This window comes from Pelodiscus sinensis, chromosome 10, assembly GCF_052426305.1.
Source record: "Pelodiscus sinensis isolate ZL-2025 chromosome 10, ASM5242630v1, whole genome shotgun sequence".
Taxonomy (NCBI): Eukaryota; Metazoa; Chordata; order Testudines; family Trionychidae; genus Pelodiscus; species Pelodiscus sinensis.
Window position 1 is genome coordinate 17,335,064 of NC_143061.1, and position 26,873 is coordinate 17,361,936.

A 26,873-nucleotide genomic window follows, 5' to 3' on the forward strand; every position below is an offset into this window, starting at 1 on the left:
GAGGTGTACACAAGTTGATAAAATGTGAAACGTCCTACTTGGATATCTTTTAACAGACTTAGTTAAGCTACCATAAGTTATCTGTTTAGAAATAATTCTCCCTTACCTTGCACATGCCATAGTCTGTGAGTTTAATGTGCCCCTCAGAATCCAGTAATACATTGTCCAGTTTCAAATCTCTATAGATTATCCCTCGTTCATGAAGATAGTTCAATGCTAGACTGATTTCTGCAGAATAAAACCTAGAATAAAAGTAAGATATATTGATGATACAAGATCCCTTAGTTTTTCAAATTAGATTTACAGCTACAGCATAATAAACAGAGCAACAACGAGGTGTCCTTAATGTAATTCTATTCTGAAAACCAAGATTCTGTATTCAGTCATAGCTGCTTATAAGTACAAAAAATACATTTACTGCTGATAGATGTATTGGCTCTGCAGGGCTAAAAGCAAGTTGGATTCTATTCCTTACTGCATATCAGAATTGTCGACGAAGTTCATGCTGCAATGACAAAGTCTGACTGCCATCACACCCGTGACCCCACAAACTGCACAGATATAAACTGGGACTAAAGAATTTTATTTGTAGTGATGACATCAGTAGGAAGAACTCAGCTGAACCCTTATATCCCAGTAGTTTGCAAAGATGAAAGTTAGGTAGATTTATACACATACTTCTTTAATTGTAAAGGGAACAAATGTATCTGTTATCAATATACAATCTACAGGGTACAATGTTAAACTGTGAGGATGTCTCTTTTAGGATCCCACTGGGGTCAGTTCTGGGTCTTGTACTATTCAATATATTGTTTAATGACTTGGATAACAGGGTGGAGAGTAAACACACAAAATTTGCTGATGACATGAAGCTGGGAGCAGTTGCTAGCAATTTGGAGGAGAGGATGAGAAATCAAAGTGACCGTCACATATTAGAGATTTAATCTGAATATCAATAAAATGAAATTCAATAAAGACAAGTGCAATATATGTTTGTCACATAGGAAGGAAAAAAAATCAAATGCACAGCTACATAATGGGGAATAACTGGATAGAATCATAGAATCATAGAATAATAGGACTGGAAGGGACCTCAAGAGGTCATCGAGTCCAGCCCCCCGCCCTCAAGGCAGGACCAAGCTCCGTCTACACCATCCCTGACAGATGTCTATCCAACCTGTTCTTAAATATCTCCAGAGAGGGAGATTCCACCACCTCCCTTGGCAATTTATTCCAATATTTGACCACCCTGATAGTTAGGAATTTTTTCCTAATGTCCATTCTAAACCTCCCCTGCTGCACTTTAAGCCCATTACTCCTTGTCCTGTCCTCAGAAACCAAGAGGAACAAATTTTCTCCTTCCTCCTTGTGACACCCTTTTAGATATTTGAAAACCGCTATCATGTCCCCCCTTAATCTTCTTTTTTCAAAACTAAACAAGCCCAGTTCATGAAGCCTGGCTTCATAGGTCATGTTCTCTAAACCTTTAATCATTCTTGTCGCTCTTCTCTGTACCCTTTCCAATTTCTCCACATCTTTCTTGAAATGTGGCGCCCAGAACTGGACACAGTACTCCAGCTGAGGCCTAACTAGTGCAGAGTAGAGCGGCAGAATGACTTCACGAGTTTTGCTTACAACACACCTGTTGATACAACCTAGAATCATATTTGCTTTTTTTGCAACAGCATCACACTGTTGACTCATATTCAACTTGTGGTCCACTATGACCCCTAGATCTCTTTCCACCATGCTCCTTCCTAGACAGTCGCTTCCCATAGCTGATAGTATTATGAAAAGGATCTGAGACCGAATGAGAATCAACAATGTGACAGAATTGCAAAAAAGGCTAATATTCAGGGGTTAAAATACAAACTAACTGTCCTACTCTACTTCGAACTGATGTGGTCTCACATGCCCTACTGTGTCCAATTCTGAGCATCACACTCTATTAGTGATGGGAATAAATTGGAGAGAGCACCCAGGCCAGAGCAAAAAAACAGATAAGATTTAGAAAAATCTGATGCAAGAGGAAAGGTTAAAAATAGGTATGATTAGTCTAGAGATGAAAATCTAATTTTTTGGGGATGGAGAAGATAATTTTAAAAAATGGTATCTGTACCTTGCAGCACTAAAATGAAATAACTGCATTATAGGAACTTCATCTCATGGAAAAAGAAGAACTTTTAAACACAAATGTGTGTCTCAACTTATTAACATCGGGGGAGGGGCGATACAAAAGATGGAAGCCCACCATTAGCATAAACTCTGAATTTGCATGAAAAATATTCTCTCAAATAAAACATACCTGGCATGCTCCTCTGGTAGTTTCCTCTGTCGCTGCATATGAAACATTAAATCTCCTCCATTTACGTATTCTATGACAAAAAATAATCTGAAACAGACAAATGTATGTTATGCAAAAAGAGACTGTTTCAACTTCCAATTTGATCTTTTTTACCCTCTAAAGTTTGTGGAGCTTGATAACTTCTGAACAGTACAACTGACGGGGTCTAGCAAGGACTCTTCTTCCATGATATGGATTATGTTCATTCCAACATCTTATGTTCATGTCTTCATATTTCAGGACCCCTCTCAATACAAGGCCCTACATCTTCTCAATCCTTCATTCTCTATTTTTCTACTTCTTTTCTCCCACACTGCGCTTCTATCACACTATCTCCTATGCTTAGGACAGTTTACTTCTTCACCAAGCACAATTCCTTCAAATTCCCTTCTTCTCAGAATCCTTTTGTTTACAAATCACCATAGACGTTTATAGTTTCACAGTTTTTTAAATTATTCTGCATTAAATATTTGGATAGCCCTTTGGGATTTTTACCGATACAAAAAAATGTCAAGAAAAGTGTCACAAAAAGACACATCTGTTCTATTAGTTTTTGACCTTTACCTGCTTTCTGTCTGGAAGCAAGAGTGTAGTCCAACAAGGAAAGGATGATTTGAAGCCTGTTCAAATACATGTTTCTCTGTCTGTACCCAGTCAATATCCTATTTATAAAAATATTCCAAGCTTAGAAAACAATATTGTTCTTTGCACTTCTTAGGTCAAATTCCGTTTAAACTGTATCAGTCAGACACACTGAAATGGTTGCATCTTACCGCTAGTTTTAGAATAAATTGTTCAAACAGACTTGTATCAATTTACCTACTTTAGCAAATTATTAAATGGAAGATCATCCTCATCTGTAAAACAGGGGAAACTAGAGCAAAGAAAGATGAAGTAGAAGGGTATGGCAAATCAGAGGTAGAGCCAGGAACATTTTTCAGAGTTCATGGATTGCAGACCTACGCTCGTATTGCCTGTATAGTGCATCAGATATACTATAACTTAAACCTTCAGTTGCAATGGAAGTGTCTCCATGCCTACTGTCTAACGACTTGTTTAGACCTTTACTATGTAAGAACCTTATGTTAATGCAGACGCTCAAGTCATAAAGTTGTCACAAAAGCTTATACAATTGAAGTTTTTGTTTTAAGTGTGACAAACAAGCATTGTGATATTCCATACTAACCTCTCAATGACTTAAGAGCAAGAAATCTTAAAATACTTCACATGAAAACTAAAAACATGTACTTCAAACTCAGCAAAGAGAATGAAAATCAAGCAGAGTTCTTTATTTTTTGTATCTCAAAGCCAGTAATAAGAGATTCTGCTAGTAAAATCAGACACACAGTGACACCTGCACTGATGTAACTGATAGGTCCTCCAATTGCATCTTATTAAGAAATTCTACTGCCAGAGACTCTAGATCAGTAGATGTCTTGGGAGTAATTGGCCTGAGTATGCTAAAGAAATGAACTTATCAAAAAATATACAGAAGGATTAGCTGGCACAGAACATGGCTGCATGAATATTTATATGCTTTTCAAGGGAATACACACGGACAACATAATGGAAATTAAACCTGAAGATAAAGAAAGGAGAACTATGACGAGACACCAACTTACCAATGAAAACTACCAACACAGTCTGTTCAGTAAGCTCTCAGTAGCATACACAGGCAGTCCCCAGGTTACGTACAAGATAGGGACTGTAGGTTTGTTCTCAAGTTGAATCTGTATGTAAGTCGGAACTGGCGTCCAGATTCAGCGGCTGCTGAAACTGACCAGTGGCTGACTACAGGAAGCCCGAGGCAGAATTGCTCTGCCCCGGGCTTCCTGGAATCAGCCGCTGATCAGTTTCAGCAGCAGCTGACTTGGGGATGCCTGGGGTAGAGCATCTGGGGTGCTGCCAGGTTGGTTCAGTAGCGCCGAGAGCGGCGCTGCAGGACCAACCGGCAGCGCCACAGCTGCTCTACCACAGGCATCCCGAGAAAAGCCTGGTGTGCTGGGGGGGAGGGGAAGGCACTAGTTGCACACACACACACACACACACACACACACACACACACACACACACACACACACACACACACACACACCCACACCCAGCAGACCAGGGAGACGCGGGCGGCGGGACCAAGACGCGCCGCGGTCCCGCCACCCGGGTCCTCCGCGTCTCCCTGGTCTGCTGGGGGCCCCCACAGCAGACCAGGGAGACGCGGAGCAAAGCCATGGAGGACCCGGGCGGGGGGACCGCCCAGACACGCCGCGCTCCCGCAGCCCGGGTCCTCCGCGGCTTTGCTCTGCGTCAACCTGGTCTGCTGGGGGGGGGGCCCCCCCAGCAGACCAAGGAGACGCGGAGCAGCTTTTCTCGCCCCAGAGGACCCAGACAGCGGGACGGCGGCGCATATGGGTGGTCCCGACGCCCGCGTCCTCCGGGGCGAGAAAAGCCCCGTTTGTAAGTACGAATCCGACGTAAGTCGGATCCGCGTAACCCGGGGACTGCCTGTAATGCATAACATATAACACGACTGCAATAAGGATGCAAATCTGTTTCTTATGGGTACTATATGCAAGTTCCTTCTAAAGGAAGAAAGATGTAGCAGATTGGTAGAAACATTGCTTACCTCATCATCATTGACTAGTTCTTTTTTCACAACCTTCATTGCATAAATGCGTTCAGTTTTCTTTAACCGAACCAGTAGTACTTTAGCATAACTACCTCTTCCTATAACTCTAAGGAGATCAAAATCCTGAAGGCCCAGACTGGAGGAAGGTTTGCCACTTTCTCTAATACTCATTGCCTGTAAATAAAAATTTTAAATGCATCTGAGCAAACTTGACATTATAATAACAGAATCATATATTGGTACAGTTTGGACCTCCCTGGTCCAGCACTCTCGGGACCAGACCAGTCCCAGAATAGGGATTTTGCCCAACCCAAAGAGGTCATTTCTGGATCCCCTGCCACCAGTCCCCCAGCCCACCCCCTGCCACGGGCCCCTCGGTCCTACAGATTGAACCTCTATAAACTGGGACTGCAGGTTTTTTAGGGTATTGAGTGTTCAAATAGCTCATTTATTGTGCTGCAGCAGTAATTAGTACTTATCCCCTCTTTAAGAAAAGCTTTGTACATGAAAATGCTTACTCTTTCATCTGTCAGTTTCATATTAAAGTTTTTCCTGCACACTGAATTCTGTATCTCAACACAAATTGCATGACTCATAAATGGACTAACTTGAGTTATACACAAGTTAAACTAGTGTCCTAAATGCTAGTTACCTATAAACTAAATTTCAGTTCAGTATCATTTAAAACTGCTAAGATTTTAAAGATAGGATTGGTATTATACCTCAAGACCTCTGAATAGTTAGGTTGTACTGCTCTAACACACATTACCTCTTTTTCTTCACCTACATGGTCCAAGCTCTCATGACTAGACCGATTATATGGAATCACTAAAAGAACAAGGAAAAAATGAAGGAGTTCACTCTATTAAAGGAAAGAAACAGATATTCTCTATTCTTTTAAATGTCTATGCACAAAAATAGATGATTACAGTGTAGCAGAAAAGGTTTCAAATATCCAATGAAAAATAGAGTATATTGATTTAAGAGTTAATTTATCAGCTAAAAGCTTTGAACTCCATTTCACCCCCATGTTTAAGAATCTCCCATTCATAATTAATGCAATACTGCAAGTTAAAAATCTGGACTTCTAAAATGTATGCTATTTTGAGTCATCTGGGCTGACCATATGCTGTAATTTCTGTAGATTCAGGGTGTGTCTACACAGCAGGGCTTAACTCGAAATAAGCTACGCAAATTGAGTGGTGTCAATTGCATAGCTAATTTTGAAATAGCTTATTTTGAAATTGGGAGTGTCTACACAGCACTTATTTCAAAATAGAGCACTCTTCCTCTGACTTCCCTTACTCCTTGTACAATGAGGGTTACAGGAGTCTAAGTAAAAAGTCCTCCAGTATTTCAACATTATTTCAAAATAACTGCCTGCTGTGTAGCCGCAGACTAAGTTATTTCGAAATAACACTAGTTATTTCAAAATAATGTTCCTGGGTAGACATAGTCTCATTTCCTCTTTACTATTATCTGAGGGTAAGTGTGGTATATTTTGGCTTTACTACTAAGAATAGTGACTATATCCAAGTCTGAAAGATTATTATTCCTACATAGATACCCCACCATATTAATTTCTGCATAAGATATCACCCTGATGCTGCTAGTTGCCTTAATTCTATTTTTGTACATACAGAACCACAACTATCACACAGTTTTGAAGAACTACCTTATTACGAAGAAGTTTATATCTAAAACATATGGAAAAACTTGCTCTCCATCTTTCTTTAACTTATTATTCGAACAGCAAGATAGGAGATTAATGTGCACATGCATATAAATAAACTGGCTTATAATAGGCCTGTTTCCTTAAACAGAACAGAATAAGTGACTTTTTCCATACAGCTTTTTAGGATGGGGTCCCCATCAAGTATCAAAACTACAAGCCATGTAACCCCACACAAGTGTTCCATGAATACAACAGTACACCTGAGATTCATAGATGATATTTTTGTGACAGATGACTAACTTCCTCATCAATTTATAGTACAACCTCAACCAGCACCACCCATCCATTAAACTCTCTCTGGAACACTTCCATACTAGTATCTAAGTTCTTGGTCACCACAATCAGCTTTAATAATGGAACCATCTAGACAGGTATTCCCAAGAAACCATCAGATCACCAGATATATTTTCTAAGGATGCTAAGAGGTGGGTAATCCACTAATAGTGTAGCTAATAAAATTTGTATTGACTACATGATTAATCGATAAGGGAAGGCTGTGCAGCCTCTGCCGGAGCAGCCCCTGCCTGCGGTGGCTGGGGCTGGCCGCAGAGTTTCTGCCAGCAGCCAGCCCTGGCCACTGTGGGCAGAGGCTGCTTCACAGCAGCCTCCTCTGCCCCCAACTCTATGCTGCTGTCTCTGATAGAGGCAGCAGCATGGGGGGGGAGAGGCTGCATTGTGGAGATGGTGCAGGGGTTAACTGGTTTTTAAGTCTGCTCCCCCCCAGCACCAGCTCTGCACCCCCGCTGCCTCTGAGACAGAGACAGAAAGTGTGAGTGTGTGTGGGGGGGAGGGGAGAGGAGCGAGTAGTTAAATAGTCGACTACTCACTTACATTCCTAGTATTTTCATAGATTCCCAACTCACCTTTGAAGATCCATGGATCCTACACATGCCTATCCCTGCACGGTATACTTCATCCAGTGCACTAAATGCCCCAGTAACAGCTATGTGGGTGGAACCAGACAATGACTACAATCACGAATGAACGCACAGGAGTGTGAGCAATTCACAAACTGATCACTCTACCTAACCTGTCAGTCCTCATCCCAGAAGAAAAGATGCACAAAGCTTTCAAAATACTTGTCTGGACCACTTAAATTCACAACTTTCCTAGGCTTTACAAAACAGTATTAAATAAAGACTACAGATACATGGCTTATTACAACATGTAACCCATATCTACTTATGCTACCTTATCAGTTTGATCTTGTATTTAGCTGTAACATTCTAAGGCCAGGTCTACATTACAGACCTCTCTCAGTATAGCTACATTGGCTCAGGAGTGTAAAAAAAATCAACAAGCCTGTGCAACATAGTTACACAACCTAACCTCATGTGTAGACAGTGCTATGATGATGAGAGAAACTTCTCCTGTCAACACAGCTACCACCTCACAGGGAGATGGAATAACTGTATTGATGGGAGAATCTCTCTCTAAGGCATAGTAGCTTCTTCAATGAAGCACTACAGTGGCGCAGCTGCAGTGGTGCAGCATGTGAAGACAAACACTAAGTATTTTCATATATCTGAAGAAAAGTTCTGTGTAGCTTGAAAACTTTAGTTTCAACAACAGAAGTTGGTCCAAAAAAAAGATATTACCTCACCCACCTCTTGGCCCTCATTCTGGGACCAATGCAACAACAACAATAGAATAATTTTATGTAGTATTTGTTCACGTTAAATAATTTAAAACATGTCATAATTAACAATTAACATTAATCTGAAAATACATATATTCAGTTTAAAGTATGTGAAATTACAAAAATATAAACACATTTATTCATCTTACCTGGTTCTAAGTTATCCGGATGCATTGAAGACTGATCCATAGGAATTCCAGGCTCCTACAAATGTTCACAGTAATGATTCATTACTTGCCTATTACAGTCTGTAATAATTAGCTATATATTTAGGACTGAACAGAGTCTGAAACTCAGACTCTTTCATACAAAGCCAAGTTACACGGCTGTCCTAACTGCAACCTACTAAACACTTAAGATAGGGTTGTATTTGTCTCCTTTGTAACCATAGGGTGAAGACAAACTGATCTGCAATATTTTGATGATGTCTATCAGGTAATTCTTAGTCGTAGGCACCAACTGAGTGCTCCAGAAAAAGATTAGTGGGTGCTGACTGAGCACTCACCAGCAGCCAAGCGCCCTCCCACTGTTTTTCTCTCCTCAACACCTCATCTGCAGGTGGCCCCACTGACCAATTCTTCTCCCTTCCTGTTCTTGCAGTGCTCTGCAAACAGCTGATTCACAGCGTTCAGGGAGTGCAGGAGCTTGGGGGAAAGGGTGCAATGAGGATAGGAAGTCGGTGTCTATGTTCTTAGTTAACATGATATAATGGACTAAACACAACTGACACGCTCAATGGCCTTAGCCAAAAAAACTTCTGTGCCTCAGATTTTCCTATCTGTAAAGGGGGAGATATATTTTCCCACTCAATGATATGTAAGGAACCTTCTCCTACCCGCCCAGCAGCATTTTGAAGTTGTAGAATATTATACAATGGTAAGTAGCATCAATTAAGAAACAGATACAAGCAACAAGTATGTTTATTTTAATACCCAGATATACAAGCTGGGTGCAGCTATCAGGATCCTGTCAAACTGTCACCAAGATCCTTGGACTGCAGAGTTTAGAGACTGTTGTTCTAATTAACATTCTACTATGCTATAAAGTTGTGTTTCAGTTTAGTTACTTGAGAACAATCTCACTTACCGGCGGCAGTGTGTGGCGGCCACATTCAATGTTGACAAGTTTGTGGCACTTCTTGTGAACAAGAAGTTTACAGTTGATACATTTATATCCCTGACGCCCCAGTCCCCAAATTCGGTCAGTGCAGATGGCACAATGAGCTCGCTAAGAGGACAAATCAACAAAATGAGATTAAAAACGAACACAAGAAACAAGAAAGCAATCAGCAGCATTTCCATTACTTTATATTACAGTAGAACAATGGTTCTCAACCAGGGATCCACAGCCACGAGGGAGGCCCCGAGAAGATTTCAGGAGGTCCACCAAGCATTAGATTTGCTGGAGCCCAGGACAAAGCTGAAACCCTACAGTATGTTGTGGGGGCAGGGAGAGAGGGGGAAGAGGGAGGAGAAAGGGAAAGATGGGGGAGAAGATGCAGCAGAACACAAATCCCTCTCAAGGCCCCACCATGCTTCCACTGTAGCCTTAAATAAAAAGATGGTCTCTGCAACAAATAGCTTTTCAATGTAAGTATACTAGCACATGTACCCGGAGTTGGTCAGGTCCTTAACTATAATAATGTATTGGGTTTTTTATGGAAGTTAGAAGAAAAATGTACATGTTTTATTTAAACTAGCTAAACCCCACCTCACAGCAGCAATACAGTGGGCTGAGGGGTGGCAGACACAAAAGATGTGGTGGTGAGGTGGGGCGGGAGAGCGTGCAGCACAGGGGGCAGATGCGGGGGAGGGCAGGGGGTGGAAAGAACCAGGGGGCATCAGCTCAGAGGGCCAAGGGAGGGATGGGTGGAGCTTGGCAGGCTTACTGCCAGTCCACTACTTGCAACCTCTCCCGCTTCTTTGCCCCCAGGCCCAATGTGCTGCTCAGAGAAGTTATTGTGCTGCAGCAGCAGCTGCTCCATGAACCACAAGGTGCTGCTCCCTGCCACGCTCTGCTGCCCTGCAGCCCCCACCTGCCAGACAGGCCGCCTCCTCAGCGCCTCCTCAGCAAGTGGTCAGCAGGTGCAGTGGGGAGCTGACAGTGGCGGTACCATGCAAATGTGTCCACTGGAGTGGACAGCTTGCAGGCCAGGGCCCCGTTCTGCTCCTGCACCCTGGCGACGGCTGGGGCAGCAAAGCACAGCAGGGAGCAACGCCTCATGGTCCATCAAGCAGCTGCTGCCATAGCATGACATCTCTGAGCAGCACATTGGGCCTGGACAAGGAGAAGCAGGAGATGTTGCAAGTGGTGGGGCTGGCAGTAAGTCCCTGCCAGCCATGTTCCACCCACCCCTCCTTCAGCCCCCTGAGCTAGTGCCCCCAGTTCTTCCCCTGCTCTGCCCCGTACCTGTCCACCCCACCTTGCTGCTGCATCCTCATGTCCCACTTTGGTGCGGAGGGGTGGGGAAGAGGAGGTAACAGCAGCCACCAACCCAGACCAGCATATCCTACTCTTCCAGTGTATACTCGAATGTTCTCTGTAACAGACACTTCACCTTTTATAATAGTATAGGTGATGGGGCTCAAGGTAGGGTGCAGGGAATGCAGGAGGCAGGGCAGGGGTAGGTTTAGGAATCAGAACATGGGATTGAGGATGAGAAGGTGCTTAGGGCAGGGAGCTAAGGAAGTGGGGAGCTCACTGAGGCCAACTGTAGTAGCAGAGACAGTGCTGTCCAGGCAGCAGTGGGTTCTCAGGGCTGCCCGCAGTGGCGAGGGCAGAGTTGCCAGGGCATTGGAGGGAGCTCCCTGGGCTGTGTTGCTCTACCAGGGGCAACAGGAGCTGCCCTGGGCCCACGTACCTGGGCAGCCACAACGAGGACCATGTTGGTCAGCTGGTGGCATCTCTTTGGAGTCAGCAGCATGTTGAGGTGTCCCTATGCAGCCTGTGCACCTGGTGCTGCTGCAGGGCTTCTCCCTGGTCCCTGCTGCACATGCAGCTGTCTACCAGGAGAGGGCTCTGGGAGGCTCCTGTAGGAGCCACAGGAGGGGTGGGGGAGAAAGATGTAAGCCCCTGACCTCCCTGTAGGAACTGCACAGGTGGGGGAGGAGGGATTCACCCAGGTTCCATGCTGGGGAAGGAGGGAGAAGGGGAGGTAGAGAAGCGCAAGGCCCTCATAGGAGTCATGCAGGAGATGGGGGTGGGGGAATGAGAACTCCTGGCAGGACGCACATGGAGGTGGAGTGAAGCACCTGGACCCCAACAGAAGGTGCAAGTTGCATAGGAATGTAAGCGCCCTCCCTTTCCATTTTATGAAAAACAATCCCATTTCAGGCATTTCCCATTTTCCTGGCACAACCAAATCCTGACCTTGCTTTAAATTAGAATAAGAGGAAGCTGCCTACCAAATGTGGTGGTCCTAGCTATTATTTAGGCGTTCTTAAACAAATGGACTCACAGATTGACAGACACACATTTCTAAATTACATGACAAGAGGAAACAAGTTGTACTTGTGGGGCAATTTTGCACCACTACGACCTGCACAGAATCCATATCCCCTGAAGATTTTTCTTTTCTCTGCAGAAAATACATTCTGCCAGAGAGGAGCTGTTATATATTTTGTCCAATAGGGGCTGCTGTGAGACGGTAACAGGGGAAAGCGGGTTCAGCCAGTTTTAGCAGTCAACAACCAATAGGGAGGAGAGACTGCATTTCTCACAGTATTCTGCTTACAGGGCAAGGTGAGGAGATCTGGGAGAAGGACAGAGAGTGTGCCACATAGGGAGGGCACGCAGGAACAAGAGCTGATGTGCCTAACTAAATGGGAGAGACTGTGGGTCAACCAGAGTCTGAATGGGAAGGACTCCCCAACTCCCTAACAGTCCCTCTACCCCCTGGTCTCAAAAAACTGTTCCATTTTTCCCACTCATACCCAACCAACTTCCAAATTTATTCCCAGATTCCTTTCCAGAAATTACTTCCTTCTCCCCTATAGAGTTGCCAGACAATTTTTTTTAACCAGAATGTTACCAAGTTGAAAAGTGACCTTTAATGGTTCCAGAAAGCACCACTGACAGGGCACTAAAAGTCCAGTTGACTGCCTGCACCAATTTCATGTGGCTTCCAGAAAGCTGATGGAATCTGCTTCTGGCTCTTAGGCATAGGAACATACACAGGGGCACTGTGCACTTCCCCTGCTCTAAGCACTGGCTCCACAGCTCTCGCTGGCTGAGAACAGCAGCCAACGGGAGCTAATGGGGCAGTGCCTTTGGGCAGGGATTGCATGCAGAGTCGCCTAGCTGTGCCTCTGCTTAGGAGCCAGAGAGCTGCTAGCAGCTTCCAGGAGCTGCCTAAGTTAACTATTACACAAAGCCCACATCACAATTCCCTGTCCAAGCCCAGAGCCCCCTGAATCCATCACTCTCAGCCCCACACTCCTAAGCCAGAGCATAGCCAGGAGGGGAACCTTGAAGACTGATCTTTGAGCAATACCGAAATAGAGAAAAAGGAAAAGAACAATCCACAAAATAACACTAACAACGCAAATTAAGACCAGCAGAACCATAGAGGAGGCTGTCCAAAAGAGTCAAAGAAGGATAGCACTTCCAGAAATGGTTAACGGTGACCTTTTTGCATCTTGATTAGAAAGATTAGTGTCAACCAGAGGCCCTGGAATTAGGCTAGTTAGAGGTCACTCAAAGGTCTCTGAAGAATAGTAATAGAGATGTAGCCGTGTTAGTCTGGGCAAGCTGAAACAAAAGATGGAACTATGTAGCACTTTAAAGAATAACAGGATGGTTCTGAAGAGAGCTGCTTCCATGGAAAAAAGAGGAGGTTGGAGATAAATTTCATGCATTTAATGAGCCCAGTGGTGAAGGGGGAAGATACACAGTTATTCAAACTTTGTATTATACAATTATGTGTTATACATTGCAGATTTTCTTGCTCCGTGATAAACATTTTAAAAACATGTCTGAAAAAAGAACTTAAAATTAATTTCTTACAGTTAACAAGACAAACAATACATGCTTGTTACTTTTTGATGGCTCCTACTCCAGCATATGGAGGCTGGCTACAGAACACCTCAGTTCTTACTAACAAGCCAAAGATAACTTTCTATACACAAGTGACTCAAACTTGTTTCTTCCAGAGATCAAAACTCTGAGAATGCCTATTGGTAGCTTAGTACCCAAAGTGCTCTGCCAGCTCACATCCACTTAAAATGGAAAAAAAAAAACCAACAACTGGTGCTGGCATCTAGTCACTGCAAACAAAATATTGATGTTATGTACTGTTGATAAAAGTTGTTTTGGTGTGCTTGGAATTAGAAAGAAAATCAGCAAATTTGGGTTTAATTTATCTATTTAAGTGTGTGACATTTAAATAGCCCAAGTGACAAATTTTACTACATCACACGGCCAACAAAATACCAAATGCTATTGTTTGATTTTTAACTTGTAACTAACCAAAAAAAACACAAAAACAAAAACCCCAAACAAACCCAGAAACAACCCCTCAAACTACTTATACTATAAACAAATAAGAAATGTTGAAGTGAGGAATGGAAACTTGAGTTACTTCTGTATAACTTTCTACTTATCACAATTTACATAAAAAGGAACCGCAGTATTTGATATATAAGAGCAAAGTCCAGTTTCTTTAGACTAAGCCTATATTTTAATCTTTGGAGGCAGTAATAACAACTACAGAAGAGAAGGACAATGCATCAAGGTCTTAATGTTCCATTCAACTACCTAAAGAAAACCTTACCCGGTTAAATCGCTTAGCTTGGAAAGTATGACCATTTGCACAATAGAGCTTCCGCCACCTCCGGGCACCGCGACGATAAATGGATTCTAAAATAGAACACAATTATATCCATGTAAGTGTGAACATTACACTATCAGATTCCTGGACACTTCATACACACTAAAAGTATATCTACACTACTGGCCAGATTGACGGGCAACGATCAATCCAGTAGGGGTCAATTTGAATCTGCTGATCGCTCTTGCCTCAAATCTGGTATTGCACCAGAACAAGACATGCAAAGGGAGTTGACAGCAGAGCATAATCCTGTCAACACACTGAAGCGAAGACACGTTGGTGTCAAAAGTTATCTGGGCAAATCCAATCTTAATAGTAATTTCAATTAGCATAACAAGGAATTCCCAAGTGTCTATTCTTGAAGAAATAACTATATAATAGTAATTTCCCCTTCTATTATTTCACTGAATTGTAAAGCATTTTCAGCAACATATACCATTTTCAGAGTCCTTGGAAAGATAGCCATGGGGGACAGCCTGAAAGGTATCTGAAATGTAGTTTGATTTCTGACCATTTCAGCTAGGACAGGTAAGACGGGGCAGCACTGTTAGTCATCATGGCTATCTACCCTTGAGAAAACCAGATAGCCTGTTGAGTAATAGCCACATTTCAGTTTCAATTTCTTAGGTTCTATATCAAAGCTTATCCATCAAGAGGACAATAAAAAGCTAGTATTTTAATCAGTGTAAGCTTGAGTTAAGGGATAACTGTGCAATAACCATTTACAGAAAGTATATCCTTTGCAAAAATGTCTACTTACTATCTTCTCCTGGACAAGGCATGCCAGGCCTTTCTGGTACACAGGGGAACACTGTAAGGTAAATAATAATGTTCCAGATTAATCTTTTACTTCAGATATAAACATACATTTTCAAGATATACAATAGTTACAAAAAGGGCTTGTATCATCTGGGAAGAAAGAAGATGTGAAGGTCAATGAAAGATCTATGAGGTACACCCAAAGAGGTTACTTGAAAACGGTGCTTTCAAACAACTGCTACTGAGGACTCCTGCATTCCATAGGAAATCCTGTTCTGAACTAGTCCATTGTACACTTTTTGCTATGCTAGAGAGTAAGGATGTTAAATTTAGATTAATCAACTAATCAAATAATTGATGCAATTTACGTCAACTATTTGACTAGTTGATAAGGGCACCCCCACCTTTGAAATGTAGCAAGAGCCCTGTCAGATCTTGCTACATTTTAAAGGCAAAAGCACTGCAGAGAGCACGGGGCCAGCGGAGAACTCAAGTAGTCCCCTGCCAGCCCCAGGCTCTCTACTTTGAAAGGTACCAGAACCCCCCAGGAATTTTGGTACATTTCAAAAGCAAAGCCTGCACTGGCAGCAGGGGGTCAGCGAGGAACTGTTGGAGTCCCCTGCTAGCACTGTGCTCCCCACGCATGCTTTTCTTTTGAAATGTACAAGAGTCCTGCTCTTGCTACATTTCAAAGGCAGAAGTGCTGCCAGTTCCCAGGTGTGCCTCCTCCGCCCCCTCCCCCCCCCCCCGAGACAGTACTGGGGGGAAACCAGCTTTTAAGATGGTTCCCCCCAGCACTAGCTCCTGCTCCCCCCCCCTTGCTGCCTCTCTCTGATAAAGGCAGCAAGGTGGGCGGGAGGGGGAGAAGTGACTAGTCGAGTCAACTATCCAATAAGCATATACTTATTGGCAGGGCTCACAGAGCAGCGGCGAGCCCCGCTCGCCAGCCGCGCTGTCCAGCGTTCTGCGCACACGCAGATCGCCCGAACCCGACTCTTCCGGGATGTAATCTAGTCACCACGGGCCCTGCTTATTGGATTGTCGAGCCCTGCTTATTGGATAGTCGACTAGTCACTTACATCCCTACTATAGAGCAGGCTTAAGCAATTAATTGGAACCAGGAACTCCCATATTCTAAGACTATCCCGACTTCTTGCATGACCTTTCACAATTAATCACCATTCTGGCTTCATTCCCCAATGTAAAAGGGGGATTGTAAAACATCCCTCACAAGAACATGAATGATTAATACAAGTTTGTTCATCCAATATGATCACTGACACAAAAAACTGGTGTCAAGTACTCATCAGAAAAACTCTTATTACAGCCATATCTATAAATCAGACTTTCCAAATGTTCTCTATAAGATGAACTACATTTTAACAGCTATTTCTCAACTCATTTTTAAATTCTAATGTCTTTGAGACACCTACAGCAGTTGCCTACATGGCAAAGTAATATTAGGAAACTGTTCAGTGAATTTTTAATCTGTCAAATATGATAACCAAGCAACAATAGTTGACAAGTCAGTACCACGTGACCAGCCAGCTCTCTACAGACTATCTGCAGTCCATGGATCCGAGTTTGGGAATCTCAACCATAAATACCCCACATTATGTTGCTTTAATAGCTAGTATTTATGGCCTTGCCTATACTAGTTTTCACAGTTTACCTAGCACCAGAGACTCTTCACTGGTAACAGTAACAGAAGACCAGTGGTTTCCCACTAGTAAGCTGTGGAATGTCAGGCACTGGGTCTTGCTGCTCAAGGTGATCAGAGAGAGTGCTAAAGCAGACTACCTGCATGTTCTGTCACCACAGATCATGCTGCACCCCAGAAATAGCCAGAGAGAGGCACGGCTCCCAGGTGTGTGTGGGGAAGAGTGCATAGGACTCCATGCACTGCTCCTGCCCAAGCATTAGATCTACACGGATATAAGGTGGGAACCTGCTGCTGGCTGTTTCTGGAGCGCAGCATCATCTGTGGTGCCAGGAAAGGCATAAAACCTGCCTTAGCACTGTCACTGCCTGGGAATTGCTCAAAGTAAGCCCCTCCTGCCAAAGCCATGACCCCCAAAGGCCCCCTACACCTGAAAGCTCTCATCCTCAGCTCCACCTGGGAGCCCACATTCTAGTCAAATTATGTTGGGTCCCAAGCATCAATAATTTTCTTCAAGTGGGTCACAAAAAAAAAAGTTTGAAAACCACTAGTGTAGACCACTGAGCAGTGAGAGACATGGCACTCATTTAATCACTTCAGTCTGGCACAACTGAAGTGGAGGCAAAGCAGAAGGGAAAGCATACAACAGCAATGATTCTCATCCAGGGATGTGTGTACTCTTGGGGGTATGCCAACTCATCTAGATATTTGCCTAGTTTTACAACAGGCTACATAAAAAAGAACTAGCATAGTCTGTACAAATTAAAATTTCATGTTTATGTGTACTGCTCTATACACTATACACTGAAATGTCAATATTTATATTATAATTGATTTTATAACTATATGGTAAAAATGAGAAAATAAGTATTTTTCAGTAATAATATGCTGTAACACTTGAATGTTTATGTCTGATTTTATAAGTAAGTAGTTTAAGCGAGGTGAAACTTGGAGATGTAGACTTCTGAAAAAGATACAGTAGTCAGGAAAGGTTGTGAGCTACTGTATTACAATATGTCACCATGTACACAGAGACTTGGGTAATGATCTGTTTGAACGAAATCACAATTAGAAGGGCTCCTAATGAGTCATCAAATCCTGTATGAATGCAAAGAGCTAGATTAATTAAACCTAGACCATCCGTGAAAGGTTCTTAAAAGTCATCAATGATGGGGATTCCACAACCTCCCCTGAAGCCTATTCCAAAGCTTAACTACACTTAGAATTCACAATTTTACAACAGCTAACTAAAATCTCCCTTGAAGATTAAATCCATTACTTCTTGCCCTATACACACTTTAAAAGTGAACACAAGATACTACATTAAGTACATGGATTTTCTCTCTCTCTCATGCTTTTCCATAGTGTAACATTTGGAATTCCATCTTAGGAGGCAGAAAGAATTATCATTTTAGGATTTCTTCAAAACAGAATATAAAAACAGTAATTAGGATAACAATATCCAAGTCTGAATGGAATTAGAAGTTATGATTCAAACAAAATTGATTCCCAAATCATTGTAAAAGTATTTTCCCCTCCCTCCAAACAGAAATTTGGGGCTCTCACACCTTTCCCCGAAGCAGGGGCCAGATTAAGACAATACTCTGTGGCACACACTAACACCACTTCTCTGGTGACCCATCGCTTTCTGAAGAACTTAAAGTTCAACAATTACCTAATTTGGGTTTGTGACTGGAACTAAGTGCAATTTTTTTCCCCCAATATCCAACTCCTCCTCTAAGCACTGAACAGGAAACATGTTAGGATGACTGAGATGCAGCTTGGGCAACAATATTCAGTGAATCTAAACAAGCAAGCAATGGTGATGGTCAGACCCTTCCATCTTCCATTTTTGTGTATTTAATTTGGTACAATGAGAAATATGGATCCTTCAATTAAAGTGCTGCCATACTACAATGGGACTTTGGGACAGTTTTCTGCAATGAGGACATTGTGAGATTTTGATGTATAGGAGGTTGTACTTTTCTCCACCTCTAAATAAAGAAGGATCCTCAGTATTCAGATATTATGACAGAAGTCTACATCCCCTGTAAACTGCATGGTTGGGCCTCGAAAGCAGGAAGAAGCATCCCTCCTCAAGCAAAACACAGCCGAAGCTGCCACAGCCAAGAGAGGCACCCCTACCTCAGCCCAGACCAGCTGGAACTGCTGCAACAGTGGAGAAGTGCTCCTCCCCCAATCTGATCCAGTCCAGCCCCAAGGCAGCCTGAACTCCAAACCCTTGATTTCCACCCCCATGCCCAAGCCAGCCCCTCCAGCTGCAGCCCCCAACTCCTAGTGAATTCGGCAAAACAGGGCATGGTTTGTTTTACTTGCATCAGTCTGTCTCTATTTCTGTCTATCTTCCGGTCTTCTGCAAAAGTCTCTCACCATCTCACTCATATACAGTGGAAGGGTATAAACCAGTGGTCTCCAACCTTTTTAAGCACGAGATCACTGTTTTGAATTTAAGTGCAATTCAGAATCTACCTCAAACCCAAATACCTTTGCCCCTCCCTCCTTCGTGCCTCTTCTCTTAGACCCCGCCCCTGCTCACTCCATCCTTCCTCCCTCCCACAACCTTCCTTTCATCAGGCAGGGGCAGTGGGTTGGGGTGCAGGCTCTGGTCTTGGGTTAAGGGATTTGGAGTGTGAGGGGCTCTGAGCTGAGCCTGGAGCAGGGAATTGGGCTGCAGGAGGGGGTTCAGTATAAGGCTCTGTAAGGGAGTTTGGGTCTCGGGGGGGGGGGCCTCAGGGCTAGGACAGGGACTTGGGGTGCAGGAGGGGGTTTATGACTGGGGCAGGGGTTCAGGATGCAGGCTCCAGCTGGACACTGCTTACCACAGGTGGTGCAATGGGGTAAGGCAGGCTCACCCCAACCCTGGCACTGCACCACACTCAAAAGCAGCCAGCAAACTGCATCCCAAGTCCTGCCACGTCCTCCTCCATTCTGTGGAGATAGAATACAGTATAGGAGAGGGGGCATCCTGCCATCAGCACCCCCTCCTCTCCCTTCCCTGCTCAGCAAGCGAGGGTTTGGGGGGAGGAGGGGAAATCCAAAGCAAAGGACAGATGACGACCAGCGGCATGGGGAGGGGCAGCTGAAGTGTCAGCATTTGATAGCCACTTGGCCAAACCTGTCAAGATCACCTATCAGAGGCTCCAAGATCTACCAGTAGATCCTGATCGACTGGTTGGTGACTACTGGTATAAACTGTTCAGGCAGAACAGGTGGGGGAGAAAACTGCTCAGAGCTGCAGTGTATAGAGGGAGAAAAACCTGTTAAGAGTCTTTGGGTTAAGTTTAAAGGCAGGAGCAATAGGGGTGAGGTTGTGGCTGGTGTCTGCTATAGATCACCAGATCAAGTGGATGAGGTAGACGAGGCTTTCTTCAGATAACTAAGAGAAGCTTCCAGATCATAGGCGCTGGTTCTCATGGGGGATTTTAATCACCCTGACATCTGTTGGGAGACCAATACAGCAGGACACAGACAATCCAGGAAGTTTTTGGAGAATGTTGGTGATAACTTCTTGGTACAAATGCTGAAGGAACTGACCAGGGGCCAGGCACAGCTTGACCTGCTGCTCACAAACAGGGAGGAACTAGTAGGGGAAGTAGATGTGGGTGGCAACCTGGGAAGCAGTTATCATGAGATGGTCAATTTCAGGATCATGACAAAAGGAAGAAAGGAGCACAGCAAAATACTCACCCTGGACTTCTGAAAAGCAGACTGACTCCCACAGAGAACTGATGGGCAGGATCCCCTTGGATGCTAACATGAAGAGTAAAGGAATCCAGGAGAGCTGGCAGTATTTTAAAGAAGCCTTATTGAAGGTACAGGAAGAAAACATCCTGATGAGCAATAAGAAAAGCAAATATGGAAGATGACCAGATTAGCTTATCAGGGAAATCCTTGGCAAGCTTAAACACAAAAAGGAAGTTTATAAGAAGTGGAAGCTTGGACAGATGACTAGGGAGAAGTATAAATATATTGCTCGAGAATGCAGGGAAGTGATCAGGAAAGTGAAAGCACAATTGGAATTGTGGCTAGCAAGGGATGTGAAGGGTAACAAGAAAGGTTTCTACAGGCATGTTAGCAATAAGAGGGTGACAAGAGAAGTTGTACGGCCCTTACTGGATGAGGGAGGTAACCTAGTGACACATGGGAAAAGCTGATGTACTCAATGCTTCCTTTGCTTCTGTCTTCATAGACAAGGTCAGCTCCCAGACTACTGCACTAGGCAACGCAGTATGGGAAAAAGGTGGGCAGCCCTCGGTGGTGAAAGAACAGGTTAAGAACTATTTAGAAAAGCTAGACATCCAGACCCATGGATTTGTGTATTTAATGCATCCAAGGGTATGGAGGAAGTTGGCAAATACCATTTCAGAGCCTCTGGCCATTATCTTTGAGAGCTCATGGAGATCGGGAGAGGTCCCAGATGACTGGAATGTAGTGCTTATCTTTAAAAAAGGGAAGGAGAACCATCCAGGGAACTACAGAACAGTCAGCTTTACCTCAGTCCCCAGAAAAGTCATGGAGGGGTATCCTCAAGGTATCCATTTTGAAGCACTTGAAGAGGGGAAAGTGATCACGAATAGTTACCATGGATTCACCAAGGGCAAGTCCTGTCTGACTAACACGATTAGCTTCTATAATGAGGTAACTGGCTCTGTCGACATAGGGAAGTCAGTGGATGAGACATATCTTGACTTAAGCAACGCTTTTGATACGGTCTCCCACAATATTCTTGCCAGCAAGTTAAAGAAGCATGGATTGGATAAATGGACTTTAAGGTGAACAGAAAGCTGGCTAGATTGTCTGGCCCACCGTGTAGTAATCAACGGCTCGACATCTGGTTGCGGTTGGTTTCAAGTGGAGTGCCCCAAGCATCGGTTCTAGGGCCAGTTTTGTTCAACATCTTTATTAATGACCTGGATGAGGGGATGGATTGCACCCTCAGCAAGTTTGCGGATGACACTACGCTAGGGGGAAAGGTAGATACAATGGAGGATAGGGATAGGGTCCAGAGTGACCTAGACAAATTGGAGGATTGGGCCAAAAGAAATATAATGAGGTTCAACATGAACAAGTGCAGAGTCCTGCGCTTGGGACAGAAGAATCCCAAGCACTGTTATAGGCTGAGGACAGACTGGCTAAGTAGCAGTTCTGCAGCAAAGGACCTGGGAATTACAGTGGATGAGAAGCTGGATATGAGTCAACAGTGTGTCCTTGTAGCCAAGAAGGCTAATGGCATATTGGTGTGCATTAGGAGGAGCATTTCCAGCAGATCGAGAGAAGTGATTATTCCCCTTTATTCAGCATTGGTGAGGCCACATGTGGAGTACTATGTCCAGTTCGGGGTCCCCCACTATAGAAAGGATGTGGATACATTGGAGAGGGTCCCATGGAGGGCAACCAAAATGATTAGGGGACTGCAGCACATGACCCACGAGGAGAGGCTGAGGGATTTGGACTTAGTTTGCAGAAGAAGAGAAGAGTGAGGGGGGATTTGATAGTAGCCTTCAACTTCCTAAAGGGAGGTTCCAAAGAGGATGGAGAGAAGCTGTTCTCAGTAGTGATGTATGGCAGAATAAGGGGCAATGGTCCCACGTTACAATGGGGGAGATTTAGATTTTAGTTATCTAGGGAGGTGGTGCAATCTCCATTCCTAGAAGTTTTTAAGTCTCTGCTTGACAAAGCCCTGGCTGGGATGGCTTACTTGGGATTGGTCCTGCTTTGGGGAGGGGGCTGGACTAGATGACTCCTGAGGTCTCCTCTAGCCGTAGGATTCTATGATTTCTCCTGGACTCCCTTTTTTTCCTGTCATTTAGTCAGTTCTATCTCTGCAACTGTTGCATTTTTTTAGCTTCTTTCCTCCTTTCCCATCAAACCCAGGCTTGAACACCACACTGGATATTAATTGTTAGTTTCCCACATGCTACAGAAGAGCCTTCACAGTGTAAAACTGATGAGATTGAGCCTCTACTGTACATCCAGGCTCAGATCTCAAGGGGAGACTATTATGGTTTTGTCATTTTTAAATGATGAAGCTCAAGGAAAACAGCTTATTGCTTGAATAATGGAAAATGTAATGGGGTCACCTTTCTGCCCCAGCCTTGAGCCCCCTCTCACACTCCAAAATCCTTATCTGGCCCTACCTTCACTCCTAGCTAGAATTCTCACCCCTTGCAACTCCAACACTCTTCCCCAGCCTACATCACAAACCCCCAAGCCCCACCCTGAGCTTGCATCCTCAACACTCCACTCTGCCCTAGTCCTAAGCTCTTTTCCCACAATGCAAACTTCTTGGCCATACCCCCACAATATATCACCTCCGTATTGGCGCACATACATTTCATTCTGCACATGGATATACAAAGTTAGAGGCCATAAAAATACCAACAAACAAAGAAAAATATGTCCTGGCTTACATGCGTAAAAAGAAAGACAAAGTTCTATCTTACCATGAATTAGAAGCTCTGAATCCTTGTTTAGTTCATACAACCGAAAGGCTTCTTCTAACTCCAGCTGAGAAGAAACTGTGCATGGATCCCCTAAAAACAAATCAATTCAATTTGAGAATACAGTATTATGATGGAGTCTTCCAAAGACTAATGCCACTTCATTTTAAATGGCAATAATACTATGAATATGCTACTACTGGGATTACTATTATAAGCCTCTAATATTAATATTTCAACAGTCATCCTGAAAGAATCACTGCAAAGACAGCATCTGAACTCCCTCTGGGATAAACAATAATTTAAGACCTATTTACTCAGTAATTATTTTGACTATTTATAAGTCTTTACATACACGATCTGTCACTATATAAACACACACTCATTCACACCAGATAGGACTAAATGTGACCTAAGAGCTGAGAATTTGTATACACTGGGGCTGCTCCAGCTAGGAATGTGAATGGTTAATCCATTAAAGGGTAAGCCAGTAAGGGCTGCTCCAGCCCTGTGGGTCCTGCCTCGCACTGAGGGCTGCACCAGCCTGCCTTTGACAGGCGGAGGGACAGGGGCTGCTCCAGCACCACCACCCGCCCCTATATAATCAATTAACAAGTCAAACAATGTTTAACTAATTATACAGGATTTCACATTGCTAGTACCAACTGGGATGTAAATTCCAGTGCATCATGCACTAATTGTCCATGAGGGCCCTGAAAACATGCATTAAAAGGTCCCTCATACACACCAACATAGCCATATTTCAAACAGTACTAGCACTGCATAGACATGCCCTGATTTGTTTCTAAACTAGGGATGTAAGCGACTACCTGATAACTAGATATGTACTCGACTACTCGCCCCCGCAGCTTCCATTAGAGGTAGCGGGGGGGGGGGGGAGGAGAGAGAGCAGGAGCCAGTGTTGGGGGGAGCTAGCTTAAAAACAGGTTCCCCGCCAGCACCATCTCTGGAGGCAGGGGAGGTTCATGCTGGGCCCCAGACTGTTGTGGCTCTGCTTTTTAAAATGTAGTGGCTCTTACTATATTTAAATAGGTAGAGATGCAGTGGTCCCAGATCTGGGACTCATCAGTTCCGGTTCATGCCAGGCCCAAATGCTAACCCCCTTACTGACTAATCAAGTTCAATGGAAATTCCATCAACTACTTGATTAGCTTATTAACCGCTACATAAGCCTGGAGTGAAACTGCTTCTCAAAACCATGCAGAAAAAGAGAGACAATCACTAGGCAGGTGAAAGGGGCGGGCGGGCTGACTGGTTGGCTGGGAAGGCACGCTTGGCCCCCCCCCTCCCCCCCCCGTCCATATAGGAGTACCTCTGCCACAGCCAGCCATTCCCTAGGCGCACTTTAGGGAGGGTGGGAAGAGGGGTTGAAACTTTATTCTACATCCCCCAGATTCATACGTAATGGGATGTCACTGGCTTTCCTCCTTCATCACGGTCAAGGAGCAAGTGGAAAATGCATTAAATTGAATTGAGTTAAGATTCTGAGCAACCCCAGGTAAGTGTGCTAGTTCTTAATAAAAGCAACCTTTTCTAAATCTTTGAAAAGAAAAACCTAAGGCCTTGTCTACCTCAAAGTTGCACTAGTTTAATTAAAAGTGATAGATGAGTTACCCTGATACAAATACCCTTTCATATACAGATATGGCGTACTTCTTTCTAAGTGCAAGCTAAATCAAAGTAAGTGCTCACAGAGAGGCTTCCATTGTGACTAATCCAACATGTCTTTTATAATCAAGGCTTAACTCGATGGGGAAATCAAGTTAGATAGGCAGAATACAGGACTGGGAGCCAGAAGCTCTTGGGTTCTGGCTTTGGTTCTGATAAATTTCTTTTTGGGCTATAGGCAAGTTACAGGCTCTCAAATTCCATATTTGAAAAATTTGGACAATATTCATCTAACTCTCAGGGAGGCTGTGAAGATCTGTTAACATTTGTAAAATGCTTTGAAGATTACAAAGGCTACACAAACTTCATATTACCAATGTGGCTAGTAGCTTCAAATGTGTAAGAAGCCAGCAAAATGAACATTAACACAATTGTCCTGTGACCAATTAGATACTGTAAGAGAACAAAGGACATAAATCATTCACTGGAAATCATCAATACTGGCCTGATCATTTTTTGACTTCCATTTAACTACAGAAAATTTCAACATGACAATATCTTAACTTCAGTTCTCAACTAAACCAATTTCTCTATCACCAAACAGGCACTGAGCTGTGGCACAGTTTTCAAAAATACAAAAAAGAGCAGGCTTCTGCTGTGAAATCTCTCTGAGGAGATATGATACCTTTAATGTTTCTGACAGTACAGGATTCTAGAATGAAGCATTTACCATCTGACATTTTCTAGATATTCCAGAGAAATACAATTCACTGTCCTCCCCACCACATCCACACACAATCTTTCCTTTAAACTCTAAAGCCAATGATGAAAATGAACATTTTCAACAGGGCACAGTGACTTATTGCACCACAACATAATAGGTCACCCATCCACTTGTACATACTCAAGTTCTAGAGAGAGAGACAAACAAAGAGTATTATCAGCAAATAAATGTTTCTGGAAAAAAATGCTAGCTCTGACATGATTTCAGCAGTATATTCCCAATACTAAGAATCATGGCAGTTTATTCAATTAAGTGCTACTAGATAAGAGGAGGAAATCTTGTAAGAGCACATTTGAACAAAGCCATGACAGGAAGAAAAATGAGGAGATGGATTTTAGAAGCAATAAGCAGCAAGTATCCTTCTTTCAGGAATAACATCAACATTTGCTATTTTGTATTCATGCAAAGGAAGTTGGAAGTAATGAACCCTATAACAGGATGAATTCATAAACCCTTTGGCAAAATTCATTTTGAATTCCCCATTTAGCAGCGCACTTGGCCTACCTTTCTGTGTGAAAAAAATAGAGTTTACAATGCATCATGCTTTTTATTTCACAGGGCTAAAAAAATTAGACCTAACACCAAAGAAAAAAATCCTGTAAGCGTGACTCCAGTAAAACTGTTTAATTAACAGGTAGTTTTAAGCCATAGTTTTATTACTTGCTTATTAAATGTCATATTTCCTGTATTATAGTCCCATGAATAATTTAGTCTCAAACAACTACAAGGAGAGCATATGCATTACAAGCTGTCAGTTTACATACTACTATAAACAACATGTATTGAGGGTTTAGTAAAAATATGAAATTTCATGCAATACATAAAATTACACCTTTCTAGGAAAACTAACATGACTATGAGTTCTCTTTAGTAGGCAAGCAAACAATGTATACTGAAGAGTTATACTTTGCACATATGGGTGGAATTTTCAAAAGCATGACTTGGACGAACTTTGCTCCCAGTGAAGTCAATAGTCAGGCCGATTTTGAGTGCTTTTGAAAAAATCCCTCTATATGTACTAATGCACATAACACATGCAACTAAAAGATTTAAATACAACCACAGCACCATTAATAAGCCCAATTTCTCACCCTTCTTTAACTTAAGATAAAGAATGTTGCCAGAAAATACTGATATTGCCATTCAGATTGAGTACCAAAGCAAATTCCTTATATGCAGAAGTTAAACTATTCCTTTTGCACATTTGATAAAAAGAAGTTAGGGTTTTTCAGGGTCTCTTAAGAATGGAAATATGATCTATTTAGTTTATACATACAGATGTAGACATGTGTACATAGAGTGTGTCTTAAAAAGAAACCAAAACAATTATTTGTAGTCAGTCACTAGTGTCCACCCCCAGCTTAGAAGCAGCACTCATAATAAACTTTCCACGTCAATATAATGGTAGA

The 26,873-nt window shown here is 43.1% G+C and overlaps 1 protein-coding gene across 1 annotated transcript in view; it reads right to left on the reverse strand.

Moving 5' to 3' along the window:
• The window catches only part of PRKCI (protein kinase C iota), a 54,099-nt gene that overhangs the window by 19,552 nt on the left and 7,674 nt on the right, over positions 1 to 26,873 (reverse strand). The window contains exons 3-12 of the mRNA XM_006122859.5: positions 23,055 to 23,144; positions 14,932 to 14,982; positions 14,115 to 14,200; positions 9,431 to 9,571; positions 8,494 to 8,548; positions 5,740 to 5,798; positions 4,968 to 5,144; positions 2,909 to 3,006; positions 2,306 to 2,392; positions 107 to 242 (exon numbers count right to left, since the gene is read on the reverse strand). Coding sequence (XP_006122921.2) covers positions 107 to 242; positions 2,306 to 2,392; positions 2,909 to 3,006; positions 4,968 to 5,144; positions 5,740 to 5,798; positions 8,494 to 8,548; positions 9,431 to 9,571; positions 14,115 to 14,200; positions 14,932 to 14,982; positions 23,055 to 23,144 — 980 coding nt within the window. The remainder of the gene's footprint in view (positions 1 to 106; positions 243 to 2,305; positions 2,393 to 2,908; positions 3,007 to 4,967; positions 5,145 to 5,739; positions 5,799 to 8,493; positions 8,549 to 9,430; positions 9,572 to 14,114; positions 14,201 to 14,931; positions 14,983 to 23,054; positions 23,145 to 26,873) is intronic.